We start from the raw sequence: 24,801 nt of genomic DNA, 5'->3' as shown, positions 1-24,801 counted from the left end.
TACTAACCGCATAAACAGTGCAGTCAGTTTCGTTTTCTTTCAACCCATTATTTGCCAAGTGACACTGAAGCTTTAGTGGTTTCGTGTGTTCTGCCTACCCCTTTATGGGATACAGGCGTGATTCTATGTATGTATAAACAGTGCAGTCTTCTATGTCAAATTAAAAAAATACAATTTATAAGTATGATAATTTGTTGATGGTCCATTATGAGATTTATGAGCCGATTATTAACCGAATTTACGAGTAATCGATTCGTTTATGCCAACATAACCATATTGTGATTTTTACCTAAAAATAAATACCTACAAATAACAGTCAATAATCAGATGAAATACTTTATGATGAATTTTATTTTTTTAAATGAATGATGAATATTTTATTGTTATGTTGGCTGTGTGTTGGTTGACTAAAAACAATATTTACAAAAACAAAATAACATTTGCATTTTTTCTCAAAATTCTGTTCCATATTTTCCAATACAGCGCCATTGTCTTGTTGACAGCAATGTGAGCAATGACAGCCGGTCAGGTTTCTGAACGGCGTACTTATGTTGTACCAAATCTACTAATATTTGATAATGTCCTGTAAGTTATACTTGTAAAGAGAATTATTTCATTGTTAAGTATTTATAACATATAATGAATAAATAATTGAAACTACTAATTAATGTCGAGTTTTAAGACTCCGCGACAATTTTTTTCCTAAAACAAAAATCTAGTTTCAAAACGGTTACTGTCAGTCGGTATTGCAAGCGTTTAAAATGCTATTAAAATATTAGACATCTATTTTAACCATGCTTTTAACTGAGGTTTTACGTGATTATTGTATTTATTTTTATAGTCCAATATTTGAAACAACTTCATATTGCTATTAATAAATAGTGATAATAACAATAAACGTCAAAATTAAGAAATTTATATTTGAAATACTTTTATCAAATGTTTATTTTCCCCTGGCAGCCCTAAATTCTGCCCGTTAATTTTCGAATCACACAACGAAGTGAACGAAATTACCAGCTGTCGATTTGTGTCCGGGATTTTGTGATATCTCTACATTTTATTCGTTTATATTACTTTTGTTGATATAATTATTATTCGATCATGTCTGAAAAGAATCATACTTCGCGATTGTCCGCTTACAAAAACGCTGGTATCGGAACTACTGTAAGTTTAAACTTTCTTTGTTGCCTTTGTTCTACGTTGCACCAAAACCTCATGTAATTTAATTTAAATCCTAGATTTTCAAGTTATATGTTTTCTATACGTATAAATTCAGTTTATTACTATTATAAGCATGTTAACTTTGCCTTTAATAACAGATTTCTTTATAAAAAGTCACATTTACGCTCAGGAAACTGGAGGGTAGAGAGAAATAATTAAGGTTCACTGCGCATTTAAATAACTTAATTATTATGTTGTCTTTCAACCATAATGCTGTATCATTGCTGGATAATATTTTCATGTGAGATATTAAGATATCCTTCCCTTTCCACCTGTAGGCCTAGCACATGATGGCCGCGGGAGTATGTCGCCGCGAGATAGACTACCCGTCCTTATGTCCAGTTAGAAGAAGACGTGGCATCTATCTCGCGGCGACATACTCCCGCGGCCATCATGTGCTAGGCCTACTGATACATCTTTTGGGCGCACCTCATCATTGGAGATTGTGGCCAAAGAGAATTTAATGATTGTGGCTTTGGTTGCAAAACGTCTATTTATTTGATTATAAAAGTGACTCACTTTAGCACCATATGCACATTAATGTGGGAATATGTGAGATCAGTTTTCACTAGAACAAAAGAGTAGTTTTAAAGCAAACTTTATTGTTAACTTATTCAACATTGTCTAGCACTTTATTAATATCAATTACTCGTGGGAATATTGCCAATGAGCTTCCATTAAAATTGTTACATTCTTTAGTCAATATTTTTCTGTGTTATCTAATTTCTTTGGAACTTAAATGGTATCAATCTTTACTGATAATTTCAAAGCAAAATAATAATGCCCATGTGTGTCATCACATCAGGCTAATACTGAACTGAGATAGTTTGGTCCCACCAAAGGTTAGTAAGCTATGAGCTGTAGGCTATAAAAACAAAAGATAGTCGCTCCCGTGTAAATAAAAGAGAGCAAGCGATTTGTATGTCATAGCTTGTCATAACTTGCCCACGCTATCATCGAGTCTCTTTTATTTACACGGGAGTGACTATCTTTTGTTCGTTTTTATAGCCGATAGCTCATAGCTTACTCACTTTTAGTGGGATTAGTGCCTTAGGCTAGAGAAAAGAGGAGATAAATTTTATAGATTGCTATGATTCCAGGCAAATAAAGAACCTAAACATAATTATACTAATGTGAAGAACACATTATTCTTTTTTTTTTTTTTTTTTTTTTTTATACTACGTCGGTGGCAAACAAGTATACGGTCCGCCTGATGTAAAGTGTTGCTTGAGTTCAATTACATCACAAGACTAGCAATGTTATTCAGTTTATTTTAGACAAGTCTGGACTTTCACCTCGACTTTGGCAGAAACCACTTCGCTAAAATTAGCGAGTAAAAGCTGTAGTGAGAAAAAATCTGGAGTTGCAGGCGTCTCTAGGCAGTGCTAGTTTACTATCAGGCAAATATCACACGCGTTTCAGCTTTAAGCTAAATAATAAAATTATGTGCTAATTTATACTGTATTAATGATTTTATTGTTCATAATTATTATATTCAATTCAAAACTTCATATTAAACATTACAAAAAAAAAGTTACTTAATAATAGAAAATTATTCTAAACATTAACAAACGAAATCTTAAAATTAACTTACTAATTCTTACAACTAAACATCACACAAAACAAACTATCCCAATTCATCTCCCTCCGGGAAACCCACCCAATATGCTGGCTACATTCCCTCTCTGAATCGCCAAACTTATTCTCTGGGCAAAGAAAGAGCCCGCCTTAGGGTTGCCTGGTACGCCTCCGCTAGCCTAACTGACACCTCTTTTACTTTTAATTATTATTTAACTAGCGACCCGCCCCGGCTTGGCACGGGTACTATACCTACATGTAAACCTTCCTCTACAATCACTCTATCTATTACAAAAAACCGCATCAAAATCCGTTGCGTAGTTTTAAAGATTTAAGCATACATAGGGACATAGGGACAGAGAAAGCGACTTTGTTTTATACTATGTAGTGATTATAGGTGAGCAGCTATTCAACTGATGAGCCTATGTCACACAGTGTCTCATGCTGTATAGCTAGCAAAGTCAAGTCACTTTACTATTTAAAAGCCACTTGTCTTGTCTGTTAGAAATCTATCCATTACCAACATTAACCCCCTTATTCATAAACGTACTCTAAAGTTATCAAGCCGATAAAGTTCGTTTGTCCTTTTCTATCACACCAATACGTCGGAAAGGGATAAACGAACATCGGCTTGATAACTATAGAGTAGAGTACGTTTATGAATAAGGGGGAAGGGTTTTTATATGAATTTGTATTTAGTGTTAAAAATTGGTATTTCCTCAGGATCTCCGTCGCAAGCGAGCCGAGCTCAGCGTAGCGCTCCGCAAGCAGGCCAGAGACGAGCAGCTCCTCAAGCGCAGAGCGCTGTCTCCGGACGCCAAGGATGAAGATGTTCAGCCCATCGAGAAGCTTCCCAGCCCCGCTGATATTGTCAAAGGTGAGATGTTGAGAAAGATTATTCTTTGTTTACCACAGTGATGAACTGATGACAAGCAACTAATGCTAAGCAGTCAATGTAGCCTAACAAAGCTTGCAATTTCAGTGGTATTTGCACGTGTCGCTGACCCTTCTAAAACCTATACAGTCCTTTTCTGAAGACTTCCATATTTTAGTATCTTAGTATATTCAAGATTGTCCTAAATTAATAGACTGAAGTTTCCTAGTAGGTTAATAACCACAAAATAACCACAAAATTAAAATTTTGAAAAACCCCCGACCGCGACCTAGTGGACCGATTTTGATGAAACATGGCTAAGAACACTCCCGACTAACACAGCTTTCAAATAAAAAAAACTAAATGGAAATCGGTTCATCCGTTCAGGAGCTACGATGCCACAGACAGACACACACACAGACAGACAAACAGACAGACAGACAGACAGACGGACAGACAGACAGACAGACAGACAGACACGTCAAACTTATAACACCCCGTCGTTATAGCGTCGGGGGTTAATTAGAATTTTGAAAAACCCCCGACCGCGACATAGTAGACCGATTTTCATGAAACATGGCTAAGAACACTCCCGACTAACTCAGCTTTCAGACAAAAAAAACTAAATCTAAATCGGTTCATCCGTTCGGGTGCTACGATGCACAGACAGACACACACACATAGACAGACAGACAGACAAACAGACAGAAAGACACGTCAAACTTATAATACCCCGTCGTTTTTGCGTCGGGGGTTAAAAACTGGAGTCTTAACGAGGAACTGTAGCCAGTTCGCTCCAAGCTAGGCCATAACCATACACAAATATTCAGGTTGACTGTACTCTGGGAAGAGGTAGATATTTATTTTGCAAGATTTGAATTTGAATTTTGACGACCGGTCTCGCGCAGTCAGTAGTGACCCTGCCTGCTGCGCCGCGGTCCCGGGTTCGAATCCCGGTAAGGGCATTTATTTCTGTGATGAGCACAGATATTTGTTCCTGAGTCATGGATGTTTTCTATGTATATAAGTATTTTTATATTATATACATATATCGTTGTCTGAGTACCCACAACACAAGCCTTCTTGAGCTTACCGTGGGGCTCAGTCAATCTGTGTAAGAATGTCCTATAATATTTATTTATTTATTATTTATTTATTTTCCCCTCACTAACTCGGAAACACGTGTTTTGTCCTTTAATACCAGCGGGTAAAAACGCATTTTATCCACTAGTGCGTAAAGTGATTTGACCTTGAATAAAGTCAAAATAACTGCTTTAAAATTGATAAAAGTAGGTGAATATAGTAATAAAGATGATTTACCACCTGTGGAAGCAGTGATAAACGCATTTTTTGCGTTGTAGTTTCCTCGCTATAGTGAGGGGAAAAGTTTTGTGTTACACTCGGGTGCAAATGTATTTTACTTCTCGTGTGTTAAAAAACTCGCAAGTTCAGGATTCTATTCTCGAACCACTCGCTTCGCTCGTGGTTCAACTATAGAATCCTTTCACTTGCTCGTTTTTCAATTCCACACTCGGCGTTAAAATACAATTTTGCCCCCTTGTATAACAAATAACTATTAATTTACGGACTTTAATTGTTCAGAAATTTACAGTATAGCTTAGCTCAGGTGGGCAAGGGCTGTAGGCCATGGTTGGCCTGCAAAAGAATTTAATTTGACCCTGTCAGTCCTTCAAAGAAGTGTGTGATATAGCATTTTTGCAGTAAAAGTAGACCTTGAAATTTTGGCCTCCAATGATTAAAATTTGCGCGCTTCTGGCTTAGCTATTAAAATAAAATTTGACACCTAAAGCTCAACACAGTTCCTCCAGGTGTACAGAGGTACAATTTACTTAACATTGCAAATAAAATAAACACATGTTTAAAGTTTTGCTTCATCTAATTAATACTCTTGATATCCCCCAGGCCTCAAGTCTTCAGACCTACCGCTGCAAACTTCATCAGCCCGGGCTGCTCGCAGGATCCTCTCAAGGGAGCAAAATCCACCCATTTCATCCATGGTGTCTGCCGGGGTCATACCACCCTTGGTAGCTGCTTTAGAGAGAGACGATTGGTGAGTTCTCTGTCATACTTAAGTATACTCCAGGCCTTGAGACCTGTCGCTGCTGCTGTTCGCTGGGCTGTTCATCAGCCCGGGCAGCTCTCAGGATCCTCTCGAGGGAGCAAAACCCTCCCATTACATTGGTGGTGTCTGCTGGCGTCATACCACCCTTGGTAGCTGCTTTGGAGACAACTGACTGCTGAGTTCTCTGCCTTCTGGGCCTTGTGGCTGTTTGTTTGTATGTCACAAAAGTGGTCGACAGAGAACATAAATTTAGTAGGGGGTAGGGCATAGCGAATGATATTCCGCTTTGTGTGGTAGGGCACAGCACAGCGGATATCGTCTCGCTCGAATCTGGAGCAGAGCCCAACTGGGGTAGTACCTCCGCCTTACAGAAGACCGCAGCCAAATAGTAGTAGACCCTACTCATACTAGTGTTGTGTTCCTGTCGGTGAGTAAGGCTGCCAGAGCTCAACGAGGGTGCGGTGTGCTGATGACAGGAGGACTTACGGAACTAACTTGTTCCGTTTCCGTCTATTGTCCTTTGGAGTCGTCGGCAACCCGAACCCTCCTTAGAACTTGTACACTCCTTTTTGTTGTGTACAGTAACACAGCAAAAGGGAATGTACAAGTTTCTAATGGGGTGGCAACGCGCATGTGACACTGAGTTGCAGGCGTCCATAGGTTACGGTGACCGCTTTACATCAGGCGGGCCGTATGCTTGTTTGCCACCGACGTAGTATAAAAAAAAACTTCTCAAGTTTCAGTGCATAATAAAAATAATAATAAATTTTTCAGTGTGGATCTTCAGTTCGAAGCAGCGTGGGCTCTCACAAACATCGCGTCTGGGACTCATGACCATACTATGGCAGTTATTGAGGTAAGTTGTTACTGAATGAAATGAAATTGTGTAATATATATTATTTCTATGTCAAAAGCCTGATTATCATAGGTGTTGGCAGTAGAGGATAAAGGCAGAGTCTTTGTTTAGCGAGTCTTGTAGCAGGGGGCCGATTTTTGAGTCTCACGGCGTTCGAATTCAGAAAATTGTCACTGAAAGTAATAGGCAATTCACCGTTTTCAACCGGTATTTTAGTGACAGTGAGACTCAAAAATCGGCCCCCTGGTTCAAAATTATCGAAAGTCATTTGTCATATATCAAAATCGTCGTCATCTCTTAGTTTATCTGTTACGTCCGCATAGACTGCAAGCAGCTACACTTAATTGATAAAGGCTGATTAAGGGTGCCTTGTAATTGAGAAACCTTTTGTTAGATAACCCCTGTACTCTGTAAATGAGTACATGGATTTGAATTTTTAATGACCAATGATATTATTATACCTATATTTCTCTGTTATATAATATTTTCTTGCTTCGTGATAATTTCATGATATTGTAACTTAATTTATTAATTTTATTTAGCTTGGCATGTGTATTTTCTTTCTTTGTAAATGACGATCCTTATTGGGAGACACAATTATTTTTATTTGGAATCTATTATGTAATTTTTGACGATCATGATGAGAAGATAAACATAATTTTGACATGTAGCAAATTTATAGTGTAATTTTTATCATGAAATAAAGAAATCTAAATCTAAATCTTTCCACCAGGTATGTGCAATCAGCTTAGTCGAACCCGTTCCCACTAGCGCTATGCCTTGTGGAACAATGAACATGATTGGTGGATATCAAACAACGTCCACGTATAGCGCATCTCTGGTCATGCTTTACAATCTGTATGTAATTTTGTCAGGGCGGCGCCATCCCCAAGCTAGTGACCTTGCTGGGGCGCGGCGGCTCGGTCGGAGAACAGAGCGCGTGGGCGCTCGGCAACATCGCCGGCGACGGACCCGCGCCGCGGGACGCCGTACTTAGAGCTGGAGCCCTGCCCGCGTTGCTACCTAGCATGGCGCCGGGAGCCACCCCCAGCACGCTTAGGACTGCCGTGTGGACCTTTAGTAACTTCTGCAGGTAAGATATAACACCTACCTAATTGCCTTGTTGTTAAGAAGCTCACCTAGACACTTTAGGTATATATTTCCGTCGAAAATCTAATTGCCCATACAAAAATCCAATTCTTCTTATGTAATCTACGTCGACACTTAGCGCGATGTAGCGCACGGAACAGCGACATCTAGCGACAAATGTAGTAACTAAAGTAGCATCGCCAACGACGGGTCCGCGCCGCGGGACGCCGTGCTCAGGGCCGGAGCCCTGCCCGCGTTGCTACTTACCATGGCGCCGGGAGCCACCCCCAGCACGCTTAGGACTGCTGTGTGGACCTACAGTAACTTCTGCAGGTAAGATATAACAGTTACCTAACTGTCTTGTTTTTAAGAAGCTCATCTATATACACCTTAGGTGGTTACACATTTTTACTTTGACATTAACTCTCTATAATACTCGATCCTCTTTGGTAAAAAGCCATCTACACAAGTACACTTTCAAAACAGAACAGTATTTCGGCAGAAGGGAAATTGCAATTGTCCTTCCTATATAAATTTGCCTGAAGATCTTTGTCCAACTGAAATATTTATAACTTTGTTACAGAAACAAAAACCCGCTGGTGGCGTTCGAGTTGGTCGCCCCGGCTTTACCCTTCGTCTCAGATCTGCTGGAACTACCAGATACAGATGTCTTAGGTGAGATTTTAGCTTTGTTTTTGAAACTTAGAATAAAATGAAGTCTGTTAATTACAGCTATGGTTAGTAGTAGTATTACTAATAGTTTCGATCGCGTTAAATTCGAAAATTGCGGAATTTCCCATACAAACTTCCACTCCCCATTTTAGGGAATTGGGGGGGTTAGAAAGAGACAAAAAGTAGTCCATGTCACTCGACGTCCCTTCAACTATCTCTTCTTAGAAAATCTCGTCAATCCGTTTAGCCGTGAAAGGACAAACCGCAGACACATTAAGGGGCTGACAACACCCAAATGCGCAAAATTGATGTTTCTTGCGCAGGTTTTTAACCCCCGACGTAAAAACGAAGGGGTGTTATAAGTTTGACGTGTCTGTCTGTCTGTCTGTCTGTCTGTTTGTCTGTGTGTGTCTGTCTGTGGCATTGTAAGTAGCTCCCGAACGGATGAACCGATTTCGATTTAGTTTTTTTTATTTGAAAGCTGTGTTAGTCGGGAGTGTTCTTAGCCATGTTTCATGAAAATCGGTCCACTAGGTCGCGGTCGGGGGTTTTTTCAAAATTTTAATTTTGTGGTTAGGTTATTAAGACAAAGTATTAGTTTTAGTAAGGCAAGTAAATTATATGTTATTATTCATTATATTTCAAGGAACATAGCCGAACTCGATACACTATTTAACGAAATCGGCTCGATAGAAAAAAATTGCAAAGATTGGTCTCGAGTTCGTCATTAAACGGTTCTATGTCGTTCAATTATTCACTTAGTTGTCTTTAATTCAAATTACAATAACAAAAATATACATATCTAAAACACTAACGAAACATGTTGCACAAATAATGCATCTTTCTATTTTATTTTAATATTTTTCCGTACTTTTCGTACCTAACCGCCCTCTTTTAGTGACATCGCGCTCTCACTTACTCCCATACAAATAGACAAAGTACGCTAGCGTCAAGGTCATTGGGTGTTGTCAGCGTCTTAAGGAGGGCCTATGAACTATGTTCGGCATCTTGCCCCCTTGTCGCACACAAATTCTCACGTAAGTGTGACAGGGAAGCAACACGTCGTAAAAATGTTTAAGTTTCTCTATGGTGTTGTATGTTTGATGAGGCTGCTATGCTAGGACGATAGGGCCTAAAATTAGTGCTAGTTGTTAACAATAACCACAAAATTTTGAAAAAACCCCCGACATAGTGGCTTTTTATGAAACATGTCTAAGTACACTCACTAACTCAGCTTTCAGGCAAAAAAACTAAATATACATCGGTTCATCCGTTCGGGAGCTACGATGCCACAGACAGACAGACACGTCAAATTTTTTAACCCCCAAAAAAAAAAAAACGACAGGGTGTTATAAGTTTGACGTGTCTGTCTGTCTGTGGCATCGTAGCTCCCGAACGGATGAACCGATTTATATTTAGTTTTTTTGTCTGAAAGCTGAGTTAATCGGGAGTGTTCTTAGCCATGTTTCATGAAAATCGGTCTACTATGTCGCGGTCGCGGGTTTTTCAAAATTTTAATTTTGTGGTTAGGTTATTACTGAAATTTCATACTTATTGTCGTCACAAAACCGACAGAGAGTTAACTTTTCGTTAACAACTGTCACTAATTTTGGGTCCCAATTTCTGAAAATGGCCATTAACAAAATTGCGTTTTCCAGCGGATGCCTGCTGGGCCATCTCGTATTTAACCGACGGGCCCAACGAGCGCATTGAGGAGGTGCAAATGACCCCCAACCTGTTGCAACGTGTTGTGAGGCTGTTGGCGCACTCGGCTGCCGCCGTGAAGACCCCCGCGCTGCGGGCCGTCGGCAACATGCTCACCGGCTCCGACGAACAGGTGAGACAAAGACGGCACTACTGCAGCACGCTCAAGGCGACAGAGACAGCACTAGTCCACCGGAACGCGTCGTGCGGCTGCTGGCGTCAAGACCCCGCGCTGCGGGCCGCCGGTAACATGCTCACCGGCTCCGACGAACAGGTGAGACAAAGACGGCACTACTGCAGCACGCTCAAGGCGACAGAGACAGCACTAGTCCACCGGAACGCGTCGTGCGGCTGCTGGCGTCAAGACCCCGCGCTGCGGGCCGCCGGTAACATGCTCACCGGCTCCGACGAACAGGGGAGACAAAGACGGCACTACTGCAGCACGCTCAAGGCGACAGAGACAGCACTAGTCCACCGGAACGCGTCGTGCGGCTGCTGGCGTCAAGACCCCCGCGCTGCGGGCCGCCGGTAACATGCTCACCGGCTCCGACGAACAAGTGAGACAGAGACGGCACTACTGCAGCACGCTCTAGGCGACAGAGACAGCACTAGTCCACCTGAACGCGTCGTGCGGCTGCTGGCGTCAAGACCCCACGCTGCGGGCCGCCGGTAACATGCTCACCGGCTCCGACGAACAAGTGAGACAGAGACGGCACTACTGCAGCACGCTCAAGGCGACAGAGACAGCACTAGTCCACCGGAACGCGTCGTGCGGCTGCTGGCGTCAAGACCCCGCGCTGCGGGCCGCCGGTAACATGCTCACCGGCTCCGACGAACAGGTGAGACAAAGACGGCACTACTGCAGCACGCTCAAGGCGACAGAGACAGCACTAGTCCACCGGAACGCGTCGTGCGGCTGCTGGCGTCAAGACCCCGCGCTGCGGGCCGCCGGTAACATGCTCACCGGCTCCGACGATCAGGTGAGACAGAGACGGCACTACTGCAGCACGCTCTAGGCGACAGAGACAGCACTAGTCCACCTGAACGCGTCGTGCGGCTGCTGGCGTCAAGACCCCGCGCTGCGGGCCGCCGGTAACATGCTCACCGGCTCCGACGAACAGGTGAGACAAAGACGGCACTACTGCAGCACGCTCAAGGCGACAGAGACAGCACTAGTCCACCGGAACGCGTCGTGCGGCTGCTGGCGTCAAGACCCCGCGCTGCGGGCCGCCGGTAACATGCTCACCGGCTCCGACGAACAGGTGAGACAAAGACGGCACTACTGCAGCACGCTCAAGGCGACAGAGACAGCACTAGTCCACCGGAACGCGTCGTGCGGCTGCTGGCGTCAAGACCCCGCGCTGCGGGCCGCCGGTAACATGCTCACCGGCTCCGACGAACAGGTGAGACAGAGACGGCACTACTGCAGCACGCTCTAGGCGACAGAGACAGCACTAGTCCACCTGAACGCGTCGTGCGGCTGCTGGCGTCAAGACCCCGCGCTGCGGGCCGCCGGTAACATGCTCACCGGCTCCGACGAACAGGTGAGACAAAGACGGCACTACTGCAGCACGCTCAAGGCGACAGAGACAGCACTAGTCCACCGGAACGCGTCGTGCGGCTGCTGGCGTCAAGACCCCGCGCTGCGGGCCGCCGGTAACATGCTCACCGGCTCCGACGAACAGGTGAGACAGAGACGGCACTACTGCAGCACGCTCTAGGCGACAGAGACAGCACTAGTCCACCTGAACGCGTCGTGCGGCTGCTGGCGTCAAGACCCCGCGCTGCGGGCCGCCGGTAACATGCTCACCGGCTCCGACGAACAAGTGAGACAGAGACGGCACTACTGCAGCACGCTCAAGGCGACAGAGACAGCACTAGTCCACCTGAACGCGTCGTGCGGCTGCTGGCGTCAAGACCCCGCGCTGCGGGCCGCCGGTAACATGCTCACCGGCTCCGATGAACAGGTGAGACAGAGACCATATGCTTAAGATTAGGGCTTGTGATATACGTGTTACACGCGGAACCGTAGCTACTAGTAGGGGAAATTAGCTAAAATTACGGCATAATTAATGGAAGGTTTTTTTAATTGAAATATGTACCTTATACACCGAAGTTATTTTTCATCAACCCTCCCCACTCCTCCCCCCTCTGCGTCACCCCTCTACCCTCCCTTAAAGTGCCGAAAATGCGGTTTTTCTCGATTTCTGACAAAAATGTTGAAGATACAGAAAAAGCGCGTAGGAACAAAGTAATCCTTAATAAATTTCTTACAAATCATTCATTAACACTTTGGTTCTAGCACTTATAGTTTTCGCGCGATCCGTCACGAAAGTTGGTCCTTTGCTGCAATTTTCTTTAATAAATGTTAAGTTTTCGCCCAAAATGCTTACGAAATCGTCGAAATTTGTTTGATATGACTAAAATATTGTAACTCATGACGAAAATAAAATTAAGGGGGAAAAATCACTACCATGGGTGGAATTTCCAATATGTCTTGGATTTCCAGTAACTATTTAAGACGTAATATTTTCACGGTAGTAGTCGCTAGGAGTACCATTGATCCATATAGTATATCGATGATACTGGGATGAGCTTTTGGTAGCTGTTGGTAGAGCCCTGGAGTATCAATCCAGAAGCCGTGAGTTCAAGTTCCACCCATGGTAGTGATTTTTCCCCCTGAAATTCATTTTCAGTTTATAATATTTTAGTAATATCAAACAGATTTCGTAAGCAATTTGGGCGAAAACTTAACATTCATTAAAGAAAATTGCAGCAAAGGACCAACTTTCGTGATGGATCACGCAAAAACTATAAGTGCTAGAACCAAAGTGTCAATGAATGATTTGTAGTAAATTTATTAAGGATTACTTTATTCATACACGCTTTTTCTGTATCTTCAACGGTTTTGTCAGAAATCGCGAAAAACCGCATTTTCGGCTATTTAAGGGGGGGAAGAGGGGTGACGCAGAGGGGGGAGGGATGGGGAGGGTTGATGAAAAATAACTTCGGCCTATAATGTACATATCCCAATCAAAAAAAATCTTCCATTAATTATGCCAAAATTTTCATACATAACTTTCCAGAAGCAACGTACTATACGTAGCCTTAGCACCGGCGGTGCTAAGATCCCGTACTACACGGTCACGTCAAAGATACGTATCCGTTTCTGGATTCGGCTACGTTCCCGCGAATCTCGGCTTCGGCTCCTCTCCGCTCGGTTGTTGAAAGAGAGCTTGTAAGTGTCGAACGGACCCTTCGCATTATGTGTTATACTCGTGGTCTTTGCATTGATTTGATTCCAGATGTTTTTTTAAGTAATTACATATTGGTATTATTCTGTTCTCTGATAACCAGACATTATGAGTTTGTACAAAAAAACCAGAGGTGGTATTGGTGGGATTTTTGAATCTCACCGGTGCCTTGTTTTGTATGCAGCCGATGACTATTTGTACGAAATAAGCCACCCGATGAGAATCAAAAATCGCACCTCAGGTAGGTACTAGGTACCTACTTGGCGATGTCGATGAATATGAAAGTCCATCCAAATAAATATATTAATATCTCTAATTAATATTTACTCCCTAGTAAGAAATGCTACAGGTAGACCAATGCAACAATTTAAAAGTATTTTAAGTGAAATAATAATATACACTGTTGTTCATAAATATTATTACTGTCTGGACAACCGTCTTTCGTCGGTGAAAATACTAAGAAATAGTTGCACGTGCAGATAAAGATAACAAACAATAGTGTGCGGGCCATTGATAATAATTACCTTCAAGTAGCTTTGGGATTTACCTGTTAAGTACCATGTGTTCCTATTGTTTGTGAAGTTAAGTGAAAGCAAAAATAACAAACTATTTGACTACTTCGGATACTACCAACTATAAGACGCTGACTGTACATGTTAGATTATTTAAAAAAGTTGATTAATTATAGTCTGTGTCATGTGAATGAAAATTAGAATTTTACCTATTTTTTTATATGTTGATTATACGCGAAATCTTTTGATATAATACACATCTTTTACAATTTGTACTGGTCTATTATTTTTGCCTCCAACATAATATTTGCATCTTATTATTTTTGATCACTCTTAAAACTTTATTTAAAATGCAAAAATATGGAAACTGAAATTAAAAACTCGCCCCTTGCATTACATTCGGGGGTCTTAGTGACACGCATAAAATCTACACTAAACGTCACGGTCACGACTGGATCCGATCTACGTATAAATAAGATACGTATCTCCGTGTACACGTAGCTACGTATCTTAATTACACGTAGCCGAATCACACGGAGCAAACGGAGCGGATCTCCGTTGCCGAGTAACACGGCAACGGAGATTCGGCTACGGGTACACGAAACACGGTCACGACCAGGAGCTCTACTTAAGATTACAAATTACAAATCATTTATTCAGCAAATGGGTGAATCAACTTTTCTTGCTTTTTGCAAGAATTGCCCATACTTATTATTAGCTCTACTTTTGTGAGTTTTAACCTGGCCATCGTGAATAAAGATCCTTATATTTATTTTACATTAAGGGAATAATTAAAAAAAAAACATTTACAATTAAATCTATATGTGACCCAGTGGAAGAGACACTTTTTTCATACAAAAGTGAGGGACAGCTATGTCCACTGGGTCACTGCTCGAAATAAAGTAATAAAATAGCAAATCCAATATAAACATGATGCATAGCTTGTATATCTGTTTTTAATATAATAAGTATAAACTAATTACACTAAATACAAATTAAATTTTCTGACCACATGTAGTCGAAGTATGCGTAATTTTGCTGGCAAAGAAAAGTTGATTCACCCAAATACAAACTACACACACACACACACACACACACACACACACACAGCAAATACACATGCTGAGTGGAGTTTTGCGTCGGAGGTTAAAAATAGGAAAGAAACCCTTTTCGCCACTACATTTGTGAAATGTTTAGACATTTCTTATATTTTTTTATACTACGTCGGTGGCAAACAAACATACGGCCCGCCTGATGTAAAGCGGTCACCGTAACCTATGGACGCCTGCAACTCGAAGAGTGTCACATGCGCGTTGCCACCCTATTAAAAACTTGTACATTCCCTTTTGCTGTGAAAGGAGTGTGCAAGTTCTAAGGAGGGCTCGGGTTGCCAACGACTCGAAGGACAATAGACGGAACAAGTTAGTTCCGTAAGTCCTCCCGTCATCAGCACACCGCACCCTCGTTGAGCTCTGGCAGCCTTACTCACCGGCAGGAACACAACACTATGAGTCGGGTCTAGTGCTATTTGGCTGCGGTCTTCTGTAAGGCGGAGGTACTACCCCAATTGGGCTCTGCTCTAGATTCGAGCGAGACAATATCCGCTGTGCTGTGCCCTACCACACAACGGAATATCATTCGCTATGCCCTACCTCCTACTATTATATCTTAAGTTACACTTAATTTCAGACGGACCGCTGCCTAGACGCCCGATGCATCAGCTATCTCCTCAACCTGCTGAGCTGCGGCAAGTCCTCACTTGTCAAGGAGGCCGCCTGGGCCGCTAGCAACATCCTAGCCGGGACACAGGTAACATAGTCTCTACACCTTATATAAAACTAGCCTATTCCCGCGGCTTCGCTCGAGTTAGAAAGAGACATAACCTAATCACAAAATTAAAATTTTGAAAAAACCCCCCGACCGCGACATAGTGGTTTTCTTGAAACGTGGCTAAGAACACCCCCGACTAACTCAGCTTTCAAACAAAAAAACTAATTCTAAATCGGTTCATCCGTTCGGGAGCTACGATGCCACAGACAGACACACACACAGACAGACACGTCAAACTTATAACACCCCGTCGTTTTTGCGTCGGGGGTTAAAAACTAGCGATTTCCCGCGGCTTCACTCGCGTTAGAAAGAGACAAAAAGTAGCCTATGTCACTCTCCATCCCTTCAACTATCTCCACTTAAAAAATCACGACAATTTATCGCTCCGTTTTGCCGTGAAAGATGGACAAACAAACAGACACACACACTTTCCCATTTATAATATTAGTATGGATTTTGAAAAAAAAAACCCCGATATAGTGGACCGGTTTTCATGAAACATGGCTAAGACACTCCCGACTAACTCAGCTTTCAAAATAATTTTAAGAAAAAAACCGGCCAAGTGCGAGTCGGGCTCGCGCACAAAGGGTTCCGTAGCAGCAAATATAATAAACTTATTATGTCAATTTATACACCTGCCAAAATTACAGTTAAATCAACCTATCTCAAAAACTATAAGAGATACTTTGATCAAACCAAAAATCGTTGAAAGAGTTAATTAGCATGCATCACCTCTATTTTTTTTAGAATTTTATACCCCGTAGTTATAAAAATAGAGGGGGGGGACATACTTTTTACGACTTTGAGAGCTGATATCTCAAAAACCGTTCACTTTAAGAAAAATGTTTTTTAGAAAACTTTATATCATTTTAAAAGACCTTTCCATTGATACCCCACACGGGTATGTACATCGAAAAAAAAATTTTCATCCCTCAGTTACATGTATGGGGGGGCCCCACCCCCAATTCTTTTTTTTTACTATTTAGTGTCATAATTTTGTAGCGGTTCATACAACACATATTCCCATCAAATTTCATCACTGTAGTACTTATAGTTTCCGAGTAAATCGGCTGTGACAGACGGACAGACGGACAGACGGACAGACGGACAGACGGACATGACGAAACTATAAGGGTTCCGTTTTTGCCATTTTGGCTACGGAACCCTAAAAACCGCCTTCCTTTGGGGTTCTGGTGATAAATACTTTCAAATGTTGGATTATGTTATCAATTCGTCTGTATATTTTTTAATGTTTGTTATTCGATATCTCCGTCATTTCTGAACCAATTTTGGAATCTGGATGATTCTGAAGTACTTACAGATGAGAATGATTATCAGAACGGAACTCTAACCAGGGGCGGCTCACTCTTCATCAGTAGTTCCACTGCACCAAATGTCACTGTTCTGGACGTAAGTGCATGCTGTTCTTATAAAAATACCAAAGTCACTATAAGTGTGCCGTTCAGATTTGAGGAGTTCCATTCTGACCATCATCAGGAGTTCCACTGCACCAAATGTCACTGTTCCGTACGTAAATGCATGCTGTTCCTTTAAAAACACAAAAATCACCATATGTATGCCTTTCAGATTTGAGGAGTTCCCTCGATTTCTCCAGGATCCCATCATCAGAACTGGGTTTTGAGAAAATGGGACCAATCTGTATGCATATACATTCAATAAAAAAAAATTTTTCAAAATCGGTCTAGCAACGACAGAGATATCGAGAAACAAACATTAAAAAAAAAACAGACGAATTGAGAACCCCTTCCCTTGAGATTTGGAAGGCGGTTAAAAAGTCTGTTAAGTACAAGTTTGAAGCCGGGGTCAAAGAAACATATAAAACTTTAGTAAATACTAGCATACAGATTGGTCCCATTTTTCTCAGAACCCAGTTCAGATCTTGGAGAAATCGAGGGGGAACTCCTCAAATCTGAAAGGCATACATATGGTGATTTTTGTGTTTTTAAAGGAACAGCATGCATTTACGTACGGAACAGTGACATTTGGTGCAGTGGAACTCCTGATGTTGGTCAGAATGGAACTCCTCAAATCTGAACGGCACACTTATAGTGACTTTGGTATTTTTATAAGAACAGCATGCACTTACGTCCAGAACAGTGACAATTGGTGCAGTGGAACTGCTGATGAAGAGTGCGCCCCTGGTTAGAGTTCCGTTTTGATAATCATTCTCATCTGTAAGTACTTCAGAATCATCCAAATTTCAAAATTGGTTCAGAAATGACGGAGATATCGAATAACAAACATTAAAAAATATACAGACGAATTGATAACGTAATCCAACATTTGAAAGTATTTATCACCAGAACCCCAAAGGAAGGCGGTTTTTTTTTCTTAAAAATTATTGCTTGTACTTTTCAGATTCAAATACAACGAGCGATCGACCAGGGAATGCTTCGAAACTCATTTATGTGCTGGCGCATGAAGATGCGAAGTAAGTTTCAACTTTATATGTATTTTTTAGGGTTCCGTAGTCAACTAGGAACACTTATAGTTTCGCCATATCTGTCTGTCCGTCCGTCCGTCCGCGGATAATCTCGGTAACCATTAGCACTAGAAATCTGAATTTGGTACCAATATGTATCACGCCAACAAAATGCAAAAATAAAAAATGGAAAAAAATGTTTCATTAGGGTACCCCCTACATGTAAAGTAGGGGCTGATATTTTTTCATTCCAACCCCAACATGTGATATATTGTTGGATAGGTATTTAAAAATGAATATGGGTTTACTCAGATCGTTTTTTTGATGATATTAATAGTTTCGGAAATAATCGCTCCTAAAGGAAAAAATAGTGCCCCCCTCTAACTTTTGAACCATATGTTTAAAAAATGTGAAAAAATCACAAAAGTAGAACTTTATAAAGACTTTCTAGGAAAATTGTTTTGAACTTGATAGGTTCAGTAGTTTTTGAGAAAAATACGGAAAACTGCGGAACCCTACACTGAGCGTGGCCCGACACGGTCTTGGCCGGTTTTTTAGAAATGAATAATTCCAGTAGCTGGAATACAAAAAAACAAGTTTACATGAAGTTTAATAGTATTTTATGCAACAGGCGTCAAAAAAGACGAGTGGTATGGGTAACAATTTGAGGCGAAGCCGAAAATTGTCAATAAAGACGCCACGAGTATTTTCTGACTCAGTTAAACACCGTTGCATACGAGTACAATACTTTTTCTACGACCATGCACTTAGTTCTTAATAGTTTTCTTGAAGAACTGTCGTGAAATTCACACTGATTCCTGTATTTCGACGCAAAGGTTTACACTGTCAGCTTAGCTGCCCAAAGCCTTCCGCGCACGCGCGCAGTATCGTTATAACAATGCGTTGCCATGGTTACAGAGCCAAACAATGCGTTTTCAGTTTTTTCCATACTGCGCGGAAAGCCGGCGGACGCTGGCTTTGGGGAATAGACTTTTATAGGGTTTTAAAGATCTATGCACGACCCTGTAAATGACGAATAACAGTTCGGGAATAGAAAAAATAATGATTGTCCTGTATTTTCCAGATGTCAAAAAGAAGCAGCCTGGGCCATAACCAATCTCTGTCTCGGCGGCAGCCCGGCGCAACTAGACGCGCTCATTTCTGCTGGCTTCATGGAGCCCTACTGCAATCTACTGGGAGCTGCCGACCACAGAACTGTCACTGTAGTCTTGGACGGACTTACTAACCTCATGCAGGTACATCATTTAGATTTTCAAAAAACCCTGACAGTGGACCGATTTTCATCAAACATGGCTAAGAACACTCCCGACAGTTCAGCTTTCAAATTAAAAAATGCTAAATCGGTTCTTTCGAAAGCTACGATACCACAGACAGATACACACACACAAACAGACAGACACGTCAAACTTATAACTGCGTCAGGGGTTAAAAAGCTTTTGAGATCCAAAGAGCTCTTATTCTGAGAATAAATATGACTACTATAATAATATAACCCAAAAGTTGTCTAAATCACAAATATAACTAATAACCTAACCACAAAATTAAAAATTTTGAAAAAAAAACCCAACAGTGGACCGATTTTCATCAAACACCGACTAATTCAGCTTTCAAACAAAAAAAAAATCTAAATCGGTTTATCAGTTCGGGAACTACGATGCCACAGACAGACATACACACAGGCAGACAGACAGACAGACAGGCACACAAACAGGCAGACACGTCAAACATATAAACACCTCGTCGTTTTTGCGTCGGGGCTAATAAAGCCCTAATCGAAGAGGTCTCAATTTTAGTAAAATGTAATATACTCGCATGGTTGTCATTTGAAATTGTATCATTTTCCAGGCGGCCGAAAAGTACGGGCAGGTGGAGCCACTGTGCCTCAGACTGGAGGAGATCGGCGCGCTCGACAAAATCGAGGCTCTGCAGACGCACGAGAATGAATCGGTACGACCACTATACCACAGTATAATAAAGAGTACTATCGTACAGTATGGCCACTCCCGCTCCCCGCTGAAAGCGCCGCCCACCCTCTCGGTTACCTCACAGTTATCGCGTGTCAAAAACGCGAACAGTCAACCTGTCATATTCCACATAGAGTATATTGAATAGTATGGTATAGAGTTATCAGTCAAGATTTTCGAATGCAGCGCCATCTATTATTAAGTTACGACAACTTTTCATGTGACTTTCCATGCCTAAAGGTTCTTTTTCGAACATAAATTACATAAAGCATGTGGATCCTTTAAACATACAACTTGCACTACGGCAAATAATTGTTTGTTTCTAAACATATCCAAAGTACATCGGATTTACTATTTGCTTTGACTGAAAACACCATGATATTCACTCTAACAAGCACGATACGCGTTCACCTACACGAGCTTAGACTGTGTGCGTAAGAACGCGCCTCTTTCATATATTTGATCGCCATTGTCCGAGGTGTGACTGTGATCAGTCATCATCATCATCATTTCAGCCATTAATCGCCCACTGCTGAGCATAGGCCTCCCTTCGTGTACGCCACTCGTCCCGGTCCTGGGCTAATCTCATCCAGAATGATCAGTAATCTGGCTACCTAATGATTCTCCGACAATTTTTTAGCCGATTATTGATTCGCCGAATGCCAATTAGCCGAATAATCAAACTGTCGCTGTCACTTTTGGTCGAATAACGTTACGTAGAATCTTGGTTCGCATAAAGTTCAGTTCGCTTCTGTGCAAATTATCCGAATTATTATTGGACATTTTTCATTTAGCTTTAAAGTAATATTTTCGTTTAGGCCACGTTTTGTGAATAACGTTTCACATTTTATACATTGTTAAAATAATTTCGAATGAATGAATTATCGCTGTTGTTAAAAAATTACGCACTTAGACACTTTTTTTTTTCTTAAACAATGTATAATGTGAAATTCATTTCGTTGCGGTAATAATTTACATACACTGGCAACATTATGTTAGAAATAAAATAATTAAAGTAAAAGTTTGGTGAGTTGAAAACAACAATACATAATTTACTAAAATCAATCCTTAGAATCAGAACTTGATGATTAATATAAATAAGTAGTTGAAATAAATGTTACTCTATAAACGATCTAACAACTACATTTTTGAATCTGCAGAACAGTTTGTACGCAAGTTCCAGCCAACTCACCAAAAAAACCGGCCAAGAGCGTGTCGGGCCACGCTCAGTGTAGGGTTCCGTAGTTTTCTGTATTTTTCTCAAAAACTACTGAACCTATCAAGTTCAAAACAATTTTCCTAGAAAGGACGGACGGACGGACGGACGGACGGACAGACAGACATGGCGAAACTATAGGGTTCCTAGTTGACTACGGAACCCTAAAAAGTCAGACGCGTCCCATAATTTGTTTCAATCTTTATACACAAGTTTTTCTTTCAATAGCAATAGCTTACGTAAAAAAAACTCTAATATTAACTTAATGAAATATTTGTTAGTAGGATATTGAAATCTTCTTTCTTCGTTGAGCCATCACAACTAACTTACAAACGGTCTTAACCATCTGCACTTCTGAAGGCGCTTAAGTCATTTTTGTTAATAAAAAAAAACCACAACGTTCTATGAACATTGGTCAAGTGCGAGTCGGTTTTCGACTTTTCCATACAAAGAACTCATGAGCGCCTGAACGACTGTGATGGCAAAGTTAACTTTTCGCACTTTCAAGACTTTACGTATATATCTCGGAAACGATAAGAGATAGAGCAAAATGGAATTCAGATTTGGGCTTTCGGTGGCACAAATTCTATGTTTTCGTCAACAGACACCTTTTTTTGGATCGATTTGAACAAAATTTTGCTCAGTCAATTTATAAACGGTCTTAAGCGCCTCCTTTTTAGTAGGAACTTAAGTCATTTTGGCAAATGAAAAAAAAATTGAACAATTTCTAAAAAGAAAAAGACAGAAATGAATTTCTTTCTACCTGTCCAACACGTTTACAAAATTTTAAGACATTTAGTAACTGCTTGCAGCGGCAGTAAGTGAAAAATCTTAATTTGAGTTTTTTCTCGTAAGTCCGACTTACGCTTGACTGTAGATTTCTAATAGGTTTTCCTGTAATCTACAAGCAGAGGGCTATCTCGTGTATTTTTTTAAATTTTACACTAAGTAGTTTCGGAGATAAGGGGGGGGGAACGGTCATTTTTTGTCTATTTTCTTAAATTACTTCTAAAATACCAAAATAAAAAATATAAAAAATATATTTCAAATACTCATAAAATGCTCTTTCATTTGATATGTAACACAATATAGTTTTAATAACTTTGATTTTTAATTTTCAAGTTTACCCCCCAAAAGTAGCCCCTATGATTAAATTTCATTTGTTAAACTACATGTCCGTCTCTTTGGGTCACATCACAGGCTTCATACATATGTGTACCAAATTTCAAGTAAATCGGTCCAGTAGTTTCGGAGAAATCGGCTGTGACAGAGGGACAGACAGACACGCGAGTGATCCTATAAGGGTTCCGTTTTCCTCTTTGAGGTACGGAACCCTAAAAATTACCAAATGATCACTCGACCTATTGTGTTTCGACCAATTTTTTGTCGGCCAATTTTTACAATTACTAAAATGATTATTCGACGAAAAAGTAAATCGGCGTATCAAATTTCTACTTACCGACTCCGTTTCCGAACGAATATTATGCGAAATGAGAATCTTCCAATCGTTATTCGGCCAAAAAAGACGTCGGCGAATCGTTGTCGGCGTACCGAAAATCGGCGTATTTTATTTCGGAATATCAATCGGGCACCCAGTAATCTACATTAAAATACGTTTCAGGTTTACAAGAAGACCCTCCACATTCTGGACACCTATTTGCCCGAGAACGAAGATCAGAACGCGGCGCCGGAGCAGACCAGCGAAGAGTACCAGTTCGGCACTAACCAGCCCAACAACATCAACACTTTTAAATGGAAAAACACACTACTCTGTGCAAACTTGACGACCGGTCTGGCTCAGTCTGCAGGTAGTGACCCTGCCTGCTAAGCCGCGGTCCTGGGTTCGAATCCCGGTAAGGGCATTTGTTTGTGTGATGAGCACAGATATTTGTTCCTGAGTCATGGATGTTTCTATGTATATAAGTATGTATTTATCTATTTAAGTATGTATAATATCGTCTCTTAGCACCCATAGTACAAGCTTTGCTTAGTTTGGGGCTAAGTTGATTTGTGTAAAGGTGTCCCAATTGTGATTTTTTCCATTGCAATCCTTCAGATATCTGATCGGATAATGTTAAAACGGTCTCTGCGTCTCCCCAAACCTTTCGATCGTCGAAACTCGGTCGTTTTCACTTATAGAGTACTGAAACGATAATGATTGCCACATGGGTATTTCGTCTTCCTACAGCGTTGTCTTCTTTCTTGCTTTCGTGACGTTAATTGTCTCTTTCCAAAGACCTATGTGCATTCTTTATCGGCGTTTAGGTAACACAGTTCTGAGCCACTACTTTTTGATTTATGATTAACGTGAAAGGTAAGGGCATAGATTAAATGAGGAGTGTCTTTTCAAAGGGGCTTATTTCCACGTTGTACTTTTTTTGGGAAATCGAGAAAAAAACATAATTCAACGGTATTGATTTTGAAATTAATATTTAATTTGCAAAATTGTAATATTGTAAGTTGACGTTAATGCTATGATTACACCAAACGTAACATGTGTACCTAAATAAATATGTAATTATCATATATGTTTTTGAGAATTAAGCACTTTTGATGCGAACTTTTGGGAATTAAGCCCTTTTGTTGTGGCCTTGTAGCGTAAATGTTATTATTTTAAAAAGTTTTATTTTATTTTTGGATTTTGTATTAGGTTAGTTGATATCAATGTTGTTGTACTACATACATTGGTTTAACCACATAAATAATCATTACACATTTTTCAAAATGTGTTCTAAACTTTGATGTTACCCTTTTTTTTACACAGGAGTTACGTCATTTTAACATTTTCACTGCTTACTTAATTAAATTAAAAACAACACAAAGCACAAAGTTAAAATTTTGAAAAAAAAACACCGACCGCGACATAGTGGACCGATTTTCTTGAAATATGGCTACGATGCCACAGACAAACACACACACAGACAACTCATTATGTCGGGGAGTTTTTTTCAAAATTTTAATTTTGTGGTTAGGTTAGGTTATTACCGAACTACTTCACAAAGTATTCCTATACCTGTCATGAAAGTTCAAAGGGCCACATGTACAGTAAAACGTCTTACGATACACGTACGAAGAAGGAATTCATAATTCAAAACACTCCAAACTTTTAATTTAACACTCACTCGTTTCAATTCCCTTTTTCCGCGCTTTGTATCGTAATGTACTAGTTATGTATAAGTACATTTTCATAAATTTTCATTTTCCATTATTAAATTTGGGCTGGACCCTAAGCCCTGGTCCTTCTGCGATTGCATAGATTTAGAATTATTAAACTAGATTGTGGAATCACATTTTTTGCCATACTAAATTGAACCTTATCACTGAGACAGAAAGGTGATCGTATCAGACTAGCGAAAAACGGTCCACATGAGAGGGCATTGTTTGGGCTGGTGTCTCTCTCGCACGTGTGGCCAGTGTTAATGAGGTTACCATAGTAGTAGTATTTTTCCTCACTAGCTCGGAAACACGTGTTTTGTCCTTTAAT

At 40.8% G+C, this 24,801-nt stretch overlaps 1 protein-coding gene across 1 annotated transcript; it reads left to right on the top strand.

Annotated features, from left to right (window-relative positions):
• The first annotated feature begins 1,024 nt into the window (after nt 1-1,024).
• On the top strand, nt 1,025-23,220 carry LOC125240268 (importin subunit alpha-1-like). Its single transcript, XM_048148128.1, is given in 13 exon segments — nt 1,025-1,164; nt 3,523-3,676; nt 5,597-5,744; nt 6,531-6,612; nt 7,488-7,705; nt 8,285-8,376; nt 10,032-10,210; nt 15,533-15,652; nt 18,053-18,086; nt 18,089-18,125; nt 19,201-19,372; nt 19,983-20,084; nt 22,939-23,220. Coding segments are annotated over 13 exon segments (1,608 nt in total). The 5' UTR covers nt 1,025-1,101; the 3' UTR covers nt 23,146-23,220.
• Nucleotides 23,221-24,801: the final 1,581 nt, after the last annotated feature.

The sequence above is a fragment of the Leguminivora glycinivorella genome, chromosome 27 (assembly GCF_023078275.1).
Source record: "Leguminivora glycinivorella isolate SPB_JAAS2020 chromosome 27, LegGlyc_1.1, whole genome shotgun sequence".
Classification (NCBI taxonomy): Eukaryota; Metazoa; Arthropoda; class Insecta; order Lepidoptera; family Tortricidae; genus Leguminivora; species Leguminivora glycinivorella.
This window is presented reverse-complemented; position numbering and strand designations above follow the sequence as displayed.